Source organism: Squalius cephalus, assembly GCF_949319135.1.
Source record: "Squalius cephalus genome assembly, chromosome: 18".
Classification (NCBI taxonomy): domain Eukaryota; kingdom Metazoa; phylum Chordata; class Actinopteri; order Cypriniformes; family Leuciscidae; genus Squalius; species Squalius cephalus.
Window position 1 is genome coordinate 16,121,936 of NC_137139.1, and position 13,937 is coordinate 16,135,872.

The following is a 13,937-nucleotide window of genomic DNA, read 5'->3' on the forward strand; positions in this document are numbered from 1 at the left end:
GGCATGCGTTCAGGCCATGATTCTTATCAAACATGTGAAGTTTGGGGCAGATTGGACGTTCCATGCCTGAGTTACAGCAAATTCCTATTTAATTGCAGTAATAGCATGCTTTATCACTTAGCTAAGTGTTTGCTAGCATGTTTCTAGTATGTTGCTAACCTGTTTAGCACTTGCTGGCTCTTTTATATATGTTATTAGGAGACCACAACAGTGTTAAACATGTCACTTCCTGTTGACAGCAGGTGGCGCTATTACTATAACTGAATATTCTCATGTAGATGTGTTCAGGCCATGACTCTTATCAAACGTGTGAAGTTTGGGGCAGATTGGACATTCCATGCCTGTGTTACAGCAAATTCCTATTTAATTGCAGCAATAGCATGCTTTAGCACTTAGCTAAGTGTTTGCTAGCATGTTTTAGCATGTTTCTAGTATGTTGTTAGCATGTTTAGCACTTGCTGGCACTTTTTTTATATGTTTTTATATGTCCACAACAGTGTTTAACATGTCACTTCCTGTTGCCAGCAGGTGGCACTATGACTGTAACTGAATATGAGCATGGTCATGTGTTCAGGACAGAACGTTTATTAAAAGTGTGAAGTTTGGCGCATATTGGACATTGCCTTCTTGAGTAACAACAACATCCTGTTTCATTGAATTAGCATGCTTTAGCACTTAGCTAAGTATTGCTAGCATGTTTTAACATGTTTCTAGCATGTTTAGACCTCAATGGCATTTTTAACATGTTGCTAGAATGGCATCAACGTGTTAAACATGACACTTCCTGTTGCCAGTAGGTGGCGCTATTACTATAACTGAATATTATCATGTAGATGTGTTCAGGACAGAACGCTTATCAAAAGTGTGAAGTTTGGGGCAGATTGGACATTCCATGCCTGAGTTACAGCAAATTCCTATTTAATTGCAATAATAGCATGCTTTAGCACTTAGCTAAGAGTTTGCTAGCATGTTTTAGCATGCTTCTAGTATGTTGTTAGCATGTTTCGCACTTGCTGGCACTTTTTTATATGTTATTAGGAGTCCATAACAGTGTTAAACATGTCACTTCCTGTTGCCAGCAGGTGGCGCTATGACTATAACTGAATATGAGCATGGCCATGTGTTCAGGACAGAACTCTTATCAAACGTGTGAAGTTTGGGGGAGATTGGACATTCCATGCCTGAGTTACAGCAACTTCCTGTTTCATGGCGAAACATCGAAATTTGTAAGGCCGCCGAGGACCCGCCCTTCGACGAAAACTCAAGATCTTCGCAATTTAACGTCGCAAAGGCCTTAAGATTACACTCACCAAATTTGAAGATGATCAGATTAAAACTGTAGGAGGAGTTCGTTAAAGTACGAGGCCTGAAAATGGCAAAAACTGCACAAAAATCTGAGAGGAAGTTCAAAATGGCTGACTTCCTGTTGTGTTTAGGGCTATGCTCCAAGAGACTTTTTTGTAGGTATTAGGTCATTACACGTATGTACCGAATTTCGTGCACGTACGTGGAACGTTGCAGGAGGCGCACTCCGTTGAACTTTTATAGGTGGCGCTATCGAGCCATTTTGCCCCGTCCAATTCTGAAACCTATATCAGATGTAAATTTTCGCCAGTTCTGACGCGTGTGCAAAGTTTCGTGAGTTTTCGCGCATGTTTAGGCCCTCAAAAATGCAATTCAATGCGGAGAAGAATAATAATAATAATAATTAAAGCTGCAAGCAGCGATGAAAGGGCCCTCGCACCCGTGCCATCAACACTTGGTGGCTTTAGGAAGACAGAGCATGGTTGGGAAATGTACATTTAAGGAGGTATATATAGTAAGAGTATGTCAAAGTCAGTTACAAAATGTTTTGTATAATGGTGATAATAGCATGCTTCATGACTCAGCTAAGTGTTGCTAGCATGTTTAGTATGTTTCTAGCATGCTCAGTACACAATAATTATGTGGTTAGTACTGCATTACTGTGTTAACCATGTCAGTTTCTGTTGCCAGTAGGTGGCGTTATGACTATAACTGAATATGAGCATGGATGTGTGTTCAGGACAGAACTCTTATCAAACGTGTCAAGTTTGGTGCAAATTGGACATTGCCTTCTTGAGTAACAACAAAGTCATGTTTCATTGAATTAGCATTCTTTAGCACTTAGCTAAGCATTGTTAGCATGTTTTAACATGTTTCTAGCATGTTTAGAACTCAATGGCATTTTTAACATGTTGCTAGAACGGCATCAACGTGTTAAACATGTCACTTCCTGTTGCCAGTAGGTGGCGCTATTACTATAACTGAACATTCTCATGTAGATGTGTTCAGGCCATGACTCTTATCAAAAGTGTGAAGTTTGGGGCAGATTGGACATTCCATGCCTGAGTTACAGCAAATTCCTATTTAATTGCAATAATAGCATGCTTTAGCACTTAGCTAAGAGTCTGCTAGCATGTTTTAGCATGTTTCTAGTATGTTGTTAACATGTTTAACACTTGCTGGCACTTTTTTATATGTTATTAGGAGTCCATAACAGTGTTAAACATGTCACTTCCTGTTGCCAGCAGGTGGCGCTATGAATGTAACTGAATATAAGCATGGTCATGTGTTCAGGACAGAACGCTTATCAAAAGTGTGAAGTTTGGGGCAGATTGGACATTCCATGCCTGAGTTACAGCAAATTCATATTTAATTGCAGTAATATCATTCTTTAGCACTTAGCTAAGTGTTTGCTAGTATGTTTTAGCATGTCTCTAGTATGTTGGTAGGATGTTTAGCACCTACTGGCATTTTTTTATATGTTATTAGGAGTCAAGAACAGTGTAAACGTCACTTCCTGTTGCCAGCAGGTGGCGCTATGACTATAACTAAATATGAGCATGGACATGTGTTCAAGAGATAACTCTTATCTAACGTGTGAAGTTTGGGGTAGATTGTACATTGCCTTCTTGAGTAACAACAAAGTCCTGTTTCATTGAATTAGCATGCTTTAGCACTTAGCTTAGTATTGCTAGTATGTTTTAATATGTTTCTAGCATGTTTAGAACTCAATGGCATTTTTAACATGTTGCTAGAACGGCATCAACGTGTTAAACATGTCACTTCCTGTTGCCAGTAGGTGGCGCTATTACTATAACTGAATTTGAGCATAGACATGTGTTCAGGCCATGATTCTTAACAAACGTGTGAAGTTTGGGGCAGATTGGACATTCCATGCCTGAGTTACAGCAAATTCCTATTTAATTGCAGTAATAGCATGCTTTAGCACTTAGCTAAGTGTTTGCTAGCATGTTTCTAGTATGTTGCTAACCTGTTTAGCACTTGCTGGCTCTTTTTTATATGTTATTAGGAGACCACAACAGTGTTAAACATGTCACTTCCTGTTGACAGCAGGTGGCGCTATTACTATAACTGAATATTCTCATGTAGATGTGTTCAGGCCATGACTCTTATCAAACGTGTGAAGTTTGGGGCAGATTGGACATTCCATGCCTGAGTTACAGCAAATTCCTATTTATTTGCAATAATAGCATGCTTTAGCACTTAGCTAAGAGTTTGCTAGCATGTTTTAGCATGCTTCTAGTATGTTGTTAGCATGTTTAGCACTTGCTGGCACTTTTTTATATGTTATTAGGAGTCCATAACAGTGTTAAACATGTCACTTCCTGTTGCCAGCAGGTGGCGCTATGACTATAACTGAATATGAGCATGGCCATGTGTTCAGGACAGAACGCTTATCAAAAGTGTGAAGTTTGGGGCAGATTGGACATTCCATGCCTGAGTTACAGCAACTTCCTGTTTCATGGCGAAACATCGAAATTTGTCAGGCCGCCGAGGACCCGCCCTTCGACGAAAACTCAAGATCTTCGCAATTTAACGTCGCAAAGGCCTTAAGATTACACTCACCAAATTTGAAGATGATCAGATTAAAACTCTAGGAGGAGTTCGTTAAAGTACGAGGCCTGAAAATGGCAAAAACTGCACAAAAATCAGAGAGGAAGTTCAAAATGGCTGACTTCCTGTTGTGTTTAGGGCTATGCTCCAAGAGACTTTTTTGTAGGTATTAGGTCATTACATGTATGTACCGAATTTCGTGCACGTACGTGGAACGTTGCAGGAGGCGCACTCCGTTGAACTTTTATAGGTGGCGCTATCGAGCCATTTTGCCCCGTCCAATTTTGAAACCTATATCAGATGTAAATTTTCGCCAGTTCTGACGCGTGTGCAAAGTTTTGTGAGTTTTCGAGCATGTTTAGGCCCTCAAAAATGCAATTAAATGCGGAGAATAATAATAATAATAATAATAAACAGAGCAATTCCAAGAGGGTCCTCACACCATCGGTGCTCGGGCCCTAATAAACAGAGCAATTCCAAGAGGGTCCTCACACCATCGGTGCTCGGGCCCTAATAAACAGAGCAATTCCAAGAGGGTCCTCACACCATCGGTGCTCGGGCCCTAATAAACATTATTTTAAAAAAGTGACATGTGAAGGCAAAATATGGTAACCCATACCCCCATGTCCTCTTTATTTAACCTATCCAAGTTAGTGCACACACATTAGGAGTAGTGAGTAGTGAACACAGAGGGCAGAGGGCACCTATCATATAAATATATATAGCCTATATATATATATATATATATATATATATATATATATATATATATATATATGTGTGTGTGTGTGTGTGTGTGTGTGTGTGTGTGTGTGTGTGTGTGTGTGTGTGTGTACTGTACGTAAATGATTATTTTCAGTCCTTATTATGACCCTCTGTCTAAAATTATCAATTTTTAAGGGGTGGCTCCTTTAAGGCTTGTCAGTAAATTTGCTTCTCAAATGTCCGTCTGCTTGGGTCTAAATGGGATTTACAAAATGCTTATTCATTAAAGATGGAACTTTATTTGAACCACCTTGCTCCTCAGAATTACAACCTGTAAGTATGATTAATTATTGATGTATATATTTTATACCGGGTGTTCAAAATATGCAGTTTTGTGTTTTATATTGTGTAGGTCTCCGGCTAACCGGCTAACTCACGTTATTACTATCTTACTGAAACAGTTCTGCTAATCAGCTGTGGGCCCACTATAACCTACTGTAAAACTGCGTCCATCAATGCAGATGCAGATTAATTAATTTAATTTCAACAATGTCAAAACATTTGTTAGATCCTGAGTGAATGTGGAGCTGTTGTGAATGATATGATCATTGGTACAGCACAGCGACTGTTATCTACCTTTCTCAAACATCATAAAACAGCTGCCAACCAAATAATCCATGCTTTTAATGCATTGTCATGGCAGTGCTTTGCTCATATTTACCAAGAAAATTCCTTGTGTGTGCAAGCAGACTTGGCAATAAAGCTCTTTCTGATTCTGGTTCCAATATTTGTAATTGTTTGTGAATCTTGGAGCATTTCCACAATGGGGATCACAGGTTGTAGCTATCAAATAAAACAAGACATTGCCGAAAACACATTAAAAAGCAAAGCGGATTTGATGTGAAATGTCATTTTAATGCCAGTGTTGCGGAGGGCCCAGGGGAGCGACAACTGATCTGTTTCCTTGCAAACACAGACTGCTTTTTGTCAGGATAAATGTGTTTAGCTGTTTATCCTGATTTATATTTTCATTCTCTCACTTTCATTCTGTCACTTTGCCAGATATACCAAGATGAAGACAGCTACCAACATCTATATCTTCAACCTGGCACTGGCCGATGCGCTGGTTCTGGCTACGCTTCCCTTCCAGGGCACGGATGTGTTCCTTGGTTTCTGGCCCTTTGGCAATGCCCTGTGCAAGGCAGTCATCTCCATCGACTACTATAACATGTTCACTAGTGTGTTCACCTTGACCGTGATGAGCATGGATCGATACGTGGCCGTGTGCCACCCAGTGAAAGCCCTGGACATGCGGACGGCCCACAAGGCCAAAGTGGTCAATATTTGTGTGTGGGTCTTGGCTTCAGCCATAGGGGTCCCGGCTATGGTACTTGGAGACGTGGAAGAGTCCGTGGAAGGTGTGTGTACCGTTATGACCCTATTTGCTTTTTTTTATTTACTTTTATTAACTATTTACTACTAAATTTAATTTGTGATTCATTAAGACTCACATCAGTATTGTGTGCATAGACAGCGAACCAAAATCGAGTTATCTTTTTCGCGCTCGAACAAACAACACACGTTTTGTCAAGTGTCCTCATTCGAGCAGTCTTAAATAAGTTAAATAAAGTCTTAAATGAATGTAAAGAGTTGTGAGAATCCGTGACATGTGCAGCAGCGTCAGATCTTAAAGTGACCGTAGTCACTAATACTGTCTGTCATTAATGTTAATCAAAGAGCAAAGGTAACCGAGGAAATTACTCACTGCTCTTGACTAATTAACTTTTGTAGCTTTAATAGGGATTAATCTAGATTTAATTTATAGTTTATGCAGTGCAAACTGTTTGATTTCTTTATTAAATTTATGTATATGTCCTACCTATTAGACTGGTAGGAAGGGCACAGGCAAATATTAAGTTTATTATGGGTTTATGTAAGGATTGATTTAAGTTCACTTAAATTAAAAGTTGTTATATTTTTTGAAGCCTAATAAATGTTAAACAATTTTTATAGCTTTAAATTACACTGTAATGTTGAATGGCTATAATAATAATAAAAAAAATCATTAAGATATCAGTAGCTAAATTAGTATCAATGATATTGGCATTCATTCATAAATATTCATTTTTAAAATACTCTGTCTTTATGTTGTTTCTACATTCATTTGGAGATTAACTGTGGAATTTTTACACTATAAAATATGTTAAAAACGTATATTAAAAACTTTAATGTTTTTAATCTCGATTAATAAGAAAACCATTTGTGATTAATCTTTTTTTTTTTTTTTTTTTTTTTTTTTTAGTAAAAGTAAAGATTCCTGTTTCGACTTTAATGTAAAAGATACCCTCAAATGCAGAAAATGCGGGAAGGATCACAGTAACTCAAAGGCCAGTGAATATTAAACATTTATTTAACGTTCAATCGGGAGCAGCCATTTTACTACCACATCTACTAGTACACCGAATAACACATCATAACACCTTAGAGGAACCGTAATACGGCTGTTTATGTATGTGGGGTTTGTTGGTCAATAATGCATGCACTATTAATGGGCTTTAAAAAGCACATCAGAGCATCGCAGTGTTAATCATTTTGCTGTTATGGCTTCCATTGAAGTTACAGTAATTGCTCTGCACACTGTTCAGCAAGCAGAACCACAGGTGACCCAGAAGAGCCTTTCCTCCCTGTGGCTTTGAGCTCTTGATAATCATAGCATTTGCTAATTAAATGAGGTTTCTTTTTAGTAAAAAAAAAAAAAGAAAAAAACCATGAAAGTACCTTGCTAGGTTAATTGTATTAGTGGGAAACAGTTTTAATACCATGCTGAGTTTGCCTTTCTTCTTAAATGTGAGTGTGCATTCCTGTCAGTTTGAAATGCATTTTGAGTGTGTAAGTGGGAATCTCATGGGGGAAAAAATACCAGGTTGTATATAAAATAAAATAAATTACATTTTGATTTGTGACCTGTTAACTATGTGTCCATCAGTGAAGGTGTGTGCGTGACCACTCACCACATTTGTATTTGTGTGTATGTGTGACACTTGGGCCAGGTCCTGGGTCTGTTCGATATCTTCTCAACACCCTCTTCTCATCCATTATTCAAGAACCTAATAGATCTAAAAAAAAAATATAATGGATAAGCCCATTTAGATTTATTGTGTTGTGAAAAAAAACGTTGCTGATCTAGTTCCCTCTCAGGGAAGTCATTACCACACATAAAGTAACACATTAAAGGACAAAGCATTTACATTACAGATGAAGTATAAACCTGATCCTATACATGGACCTATGCATGCATTTGTGCCTATTAGAGGTTAATTTTATTAGAGGTTAAAGACTTGCTTTATATCCAGTATATATAAAACAATAAAAAAATAAATGAAAAAATACTGGTCCTAGACTTTCTTATATTTAAATACCTTATACTTACCAAGCTTTTATTTGATCAATGCAGTAAAAACAGTGATATTATTACAATTTAAAATGATTTTCTATTTTAATAGAGAAGCCATTACTCCAGTCTTCAGTGTCACATGATCCTTCAGAAATCATTCTAATATGCTTAACACCGCTTAATTTTTTTGTGTAAAATGTGAATTTTCCCCAAAAATTCTTTGATGAACAGAAAGTTCATGAGAAGAGCATTTATTTGAAACAGAAATGCTTACTGAATAAAAATATTAGCCTTATTTCTTTCAAAAATTGTACTGACCCCAAACTTTAGAATTTTAGTATAAATAATATGAAATATAAGTATAATATAATATATAAGTATAAGTATAGCTATAAGTATAGGCCTATAAAGTATTATACATTATATATATATAATGTAGTGTATAAAAAATACATTTAGCACAGCATTTTCTAGGGCCAAAATTTGTTCATCAGATTATTTTAATAACATTATTATTATTTTTGTTTATCACATTTTTTTAATAACATTCTAATATTTTTTTTTTTATTATTATTATTTTTTTTTATGTCAGCACATTTCTCTCCAAGTCTTATTACCTTATTACTGTAATATGGCTTGGCAGGTTTTTTTCTTCTTTTTTTTTTTTTTTTTTTTTTTTTTTTTTGAGTGTCACTATAAGCATTAAAGTTAATTAGTATCATCTTTTCCGTGGAAACATCCAGTTTGGATGGAAGAGACCACTCGTGGAAGAGTGAGAAAAAGAGTAAATATCTTGCTGCACCGCTTAGCTCACTGCACCTTTGTTCACGGAACACAATCCCCGGGTGTTTAGGTTGCTGACAGCTAAATTAATGGCAGATCCTTGGGGTCTGAGATGAAAGACAGAAGCCCTCTTAAATAGGTTCTAACAATGCCAGTGTGCTTTACTGTATGTAGAGTTTGATGAAAATAGCTCAAACTCTTTGGACACGCAGTACAGTTCAGATGATTTTCAGTTCAGCGTTTCTCTCAGCAGAATGTTCAGACAGATTTCTTTCGTAACACTCTCTCTCCTCTCTATTACTGCCAGGCTGCAACATATTTATTTATTCATCACTTCATGCAAGTTGCGTTCTGTTGCCGTTAACACTGCAGGGAAAGACAGACAGAAGCAGAGGGAGGGAGGATGACAGAGATTCAGAGCTGGAGGGATGTGGACGAATGTCTGTAAACAAATGTCCAGCAGTGTAGCTGTTAAATCTTTGCTTAATTTTTTAGCAAAGCTGTTCCGTCTCAAAATAGTCTTCAGACAAACAAGCGGACTTGGAGCAACAAGTTGCAACTCTTATGTGCAGATGTGCTAGTCAGGGTGCACCTTTAGACCAGATGGATGGATGGATGGATGGATGGATGGATGGATGGATGGATGACCATCTCTTGTCACTTGTGACAAATGTTTAATGGGAGTGTTGATGTAAGTCTGAAAGTAAGGATTCACACATATCAGAAATGGAGAGGCTTTTAATGCTCTCAGATGTAGGCTGTCAAAAATGTCAAGAGGAGTGGCAGGGAGAAAAAGATTAACTGTGAAAAACATTTTCGGAAAAGGGCATGCTGAATCTGTAAAAATCTCTATATTATTGAGTGGCACTCAAGATAAAACTTGTCAGTTTTAGACCTTTTAGTTTACTAAAGGTTTTTTGTTTGCTTTTGTCAATGGCCATCAGAACTGGATATTGCTGGAAAATATCCTCATGAATTCTTTAACTTGAATGTATCAGCTTGCCTGTCTATCTGTCTAAAACCTTCAAGTTTCAAGGCTTAAATGTGACTAATATTTTTCTTTCCTCTCAGGCACTGAGTGCATCTTAGTTCTCCCGGGTCCAGTGTTCGGGACGTGTGTTTTCCTTCTCTCCTTCCTGATTCCTGTGGCGATCATCAGCGTGTGCTACAGCCTCATGGTGAAGCGCCTCCGCAGCGTTCGCATCCTATCGGGATCCAAGGAGAAAGATCGCAACCTTCGGCGCATCACGCGCATGGTGCTGGTGGTAGTCGCGGCTTTCGTTGTGTGTTGGACGCCCATCCAGATCATGGCCCTGGCGCAATCACTGGAATTCAAATTAGGCAGCGTCCAAATGGTGGTGTTCATGCACTTCTGCATTGCCCTGGGCTACGTCAACAGCAGCCTTAACCCCGTCCTCTATGCATTCCTCGACGAAAACTTCAAGCGCTGCTTCCGCGAGTTCTGCCACCCCTCACCGTTTGGCCTTGATGCGCAGCAGTCAAGCCGTATGCGCAACATCGCGCGTGAGGTGGCCTACAACTGCAAGACTGCGGATGGGAACAGTAACCCCGCATGACTAGGCGTGGAGCTGCCCCTGGTCAGCCCTGAGCCGCAACCCAATCCAGGGACAGGAAACTCAAACTCTGAGCTGACTCAGATTACAACACTCTAGCACCATAGTCACCTCCGCCAGGTGGGCGGGGGAAAGGGTTGGGCTAGGAGTGAGGGCGGAGTCATGTTAAACGACACGCCCTTTTAGGGACAAAGGGGCTCACTTTACAGTGTCTTAATTGGATTTGGATGTTATTGTCTACAATTCTGTTCTTATTCAATAATTATTACACTTTGTCGGTCAGTGTTGCAGCCTTGTACAGATGCTTTTTATGTCTCTCTTTACAACAATCAATGTTTCTCTTGAAATTTAAGACTGTAGGATTTCATCGCCTTAAACATATTTCTGAACCTATGGATTAAGTGTTTCAGTCCTTTTTGTGGTATCGCCAAGTGTTGGACTGTACTATATACACTATAGAGTGTATAAACAGTATATAGTAAATGGACTGTACTATATATTATATAACTATATACAGTTATGACACGAATCTGAAACAACAGAGACTCGTAAAGCCTGAATGTTATTTTTTTAAAAAGTTGATATTTTTCTTGGTTTGACTGTACAATAAGCAAAAATATTTTATATTCATGTATGTTTGGTAGCACAGATTCAAGCTTAAAGGGGACCTATTATGCAAAATGTACTTTTATAAGGTGTTTGAACACAGATGTGTCCACAGTGTATGTAAACAACCAGCACATAATGGTAAAATCCACCCACTCCTTTTTTATAATCCCATTAAACTAAAATAGTCTCTCCAAAGGAGCGGTTCCAGAAGCCCCACCCATGACTGGAGATGATCTGCTCTATTAGCATAGATCCCGCCCTGAGTAGCAGCTGGAGATATACAATGTCTGTGCCTAAAAACATTACAAATGTTCTGTTATTTGATGTACTAACGATTATGAGTCTCCATAGACTCCCGACATCTGAGCCACTGAGGACACCGTGGTTGAATTTCATTTATGAAGGATATGTGCCGAAGAAAATCGTTAAAGTATTATATATTTGCATAAATCATTTTACACTAGACAAGGGTCAGTTCAACGCTGGATTTGCATAAAAGTTGTGAAAAGATTTTTAGATTAACATGATGGTACATGGTAGTTGATGAGTTGAATCAACTTAGCTCCACAACAACTACTTACATTTATCCACTGACCATTCAGAAACATCCAGTTGCATTCTAAAAGTCCTGAGTTTCTCCATCATTGTCTGACTTCGGTTAGAACATGTAAGGTTAAACACCGCTACTGAAAATTTCTGACATTCTGGCTGCGTGACATTGTCCAGTTCCCTTTCGAGAACGGTCACTTCATATTGCCTAGCTATTACTCCTTTCCTCGAGAATATTGAAGCCTATATTTAAAACGCAATGTAGCTGCACAGCAAGTACCATAAGAGCAGCTAGCTCACCGATTGACTGTGCTACAGCAACTGCACATCCTATGGCGAAGCGGTTCTGACGCGTGAACCAATGAGACCCGAGTGCGTCATAGATAAAAGCCCATAATTTCGCCATAAAATCAGATTTAATCTCCTTCGGCGACCTTCACGTCCCTGCCTCTTCAAAGCCTTGCCGTCGAACCAAGCCCTTCAGCTAGAACGAGCGCCCCTCCCAGCGAGTCTCATCTCATTCGGTGGATCGGACGAAGGAGAACAAGATCTCCATTGCTGCGTCGGAAGAAGAGTGGTCGGCCTCAGTGGACCCCGCCCCTCTCTCCCAGTCAGGTGCCACTGTGACTGGGACCAATTCTGACTCCGAAATGCTCCGCATTTTGACCGCGGCCGTGGCGGACCAAGAGCCGGCTGGATGGATGGTTTCTGCCCGGGCGCCAGCAGGTCCCCCCGTCACAAACCAGCGCCCTTCTTCCCGGAAGTCCATGCCAAGCTCACAAAGTCATAGCGCATGAGTTCTTCTGCGACACTCTCTTCTGTCGACGGCGCTGCAGAAAAAGGTTATGAGAAGCTGCCCCACCTCGAAGAGGTGGTCGCTGCTCATCTATGCCCACCCACCGCTGCTAGATGGAGAACTTGAGTCATCCAACCATCTAAGCCCTGCCAAAACACTTCAGCCCTTGCTGGACGTGCATATACCGCCTCCGGCCAGGCTGCTGCGGCCCTGCACACCATGGCGGTGTTGCAGGTTTTCCAGGCCAAACTTCTCCAAGATATGGATGAGTCTGGCCCGGACCCCGAGTCGTTCAGGGACCTGCGTAGCGCGATGGACTTAGCACTGCATGCCACAAAGTCCACAACTCAGGCCATCGGCAGAAGCATGGCTAACCTCATTGTGCTTGAGTGCCATCTTTGGCTAAACCTTACAGACATCAAAGAGGTGGACAGGACAGCGTTTCTCAACAAACCCAATCTCCTGCACCGGTCTCTTCGGCCCAGCTGTGAAGGGATTTTCGGAGCGCTTCACCGAGGCACAGAAATTGTCACAGGCTATGCAGCACTTCCTGCCTAAGCGCTCCAGCTCAGCGAGTCGACCCAAGAGAAGCCAGCTAAGCCAGCGCCCCAGGCCTCTCAGCCCCACACTGCGGCTGATACCCATCGGCGCTTACTGCCTTCTAAGCACTACCCGCACCCTCGGCACCAGGGGCCCCGACCCAGGCTTGTGTTGGACCCTGGGCCTCTGAAGACCTCCTAGCGACAGGAGGAAAGAGAGAGGGCTTGGGTCCCGCCGCGGCCGGACCACCCTCGAAGAGAGCTCACTTGAATCTCCCAGCTCCCTGTTCAGGCTCCCTGTTCCCCTTCACTAGGTGGCCCATATATAAGAGCCCTGGCTCCTTGGAAGGCTCTGAACTGGTACCAGTCCGGCGTAACCATGGGCGTGGCCCCCAGGAGGAAGGTGATATTCACGGATGCTTTCAACCTAGGTTGGGGAGCATTATACGAGAGCAAGCCTTTGGGCACGTGCCAACCTGCTCTCTCTGAGAGCTGCCCATGTTCCGGGCATCCAACATTTGGGGGCAGACATGCTATCCAGAGACAACACTCCCCCCGGGGAATGGTCTCTCAACCCTCAGATGGTCTGTCTGATCTAGAGTGTGTTTGTGAGGGCGGAGGTCGACCTCTTCGCCTCAGAGGACAACACTCACTGCGCAATGTTCTTCTCGAAGAACAGGGATGCGCTGGCTCATGCTTGGCCCAGGCTCCCGCTTTATGCGTTTCCTCCTGTCTCGATGTTACCACAGGTCATCGAGTGGATCAACCCAAACCCTAACAAGCAGATGCTCGGTCCTTCCGGTAGCCCCCCCTCTGGAAGAGCCAGGTCTGGTTCCCAGAGCTGGCACAGATGGTGGACTCAGCCCCATGGTCTGTACCGATGAGGAGGGACCTCCTCATGCAGGCGAATGGGGCGATTTGGCACCCTCGCCCAGACCTCTCCCAGAGAGAGTCCTAGATACTATTACTGAGGCCAGAGCGCCCTCCACAAGGTGCCTCTATGCCCTGAAATGGTCATTGTTCTCCAGCTGGTGTGCAGCTAAGAACCCTGAACCCCATTTATGTGAAGTACCCGTCGTACTCTCTCTCCTTCCTGTTTCTCAAAGGGG

The 13,937-nt window shown here is 41.3% G+C and overlaps 1 protein-coding gene across 1 annotated transcript in view; it reads left to right on the forward strand.

Moving 5' to 3' along the window:
* Window positions 1–10,719, forward strand: part of oprl1 (opiate receptor-like 1) — a 38,283-nt gene extending 27,564 nt beyond the window's left edge. The window contains exons 3-4 of the mRNA XM_079848905.1: window positions 5,647–6,002; window positions 9,833–10,719. Coding sequence (XP_079705031.1) covers window positions 5,647–6,002; window positions 9,833–10,338 — 862 coding nt within the window. The 3' untranslated portion in view covers window positions 10,339–10,719. The remainder of the gene's footprint in view (window positions 1–5,646; window positions 6,003–9,832) is intronic.
* Window positions 10,720–13,937: the final 3,218 nt, after the last annotated feature.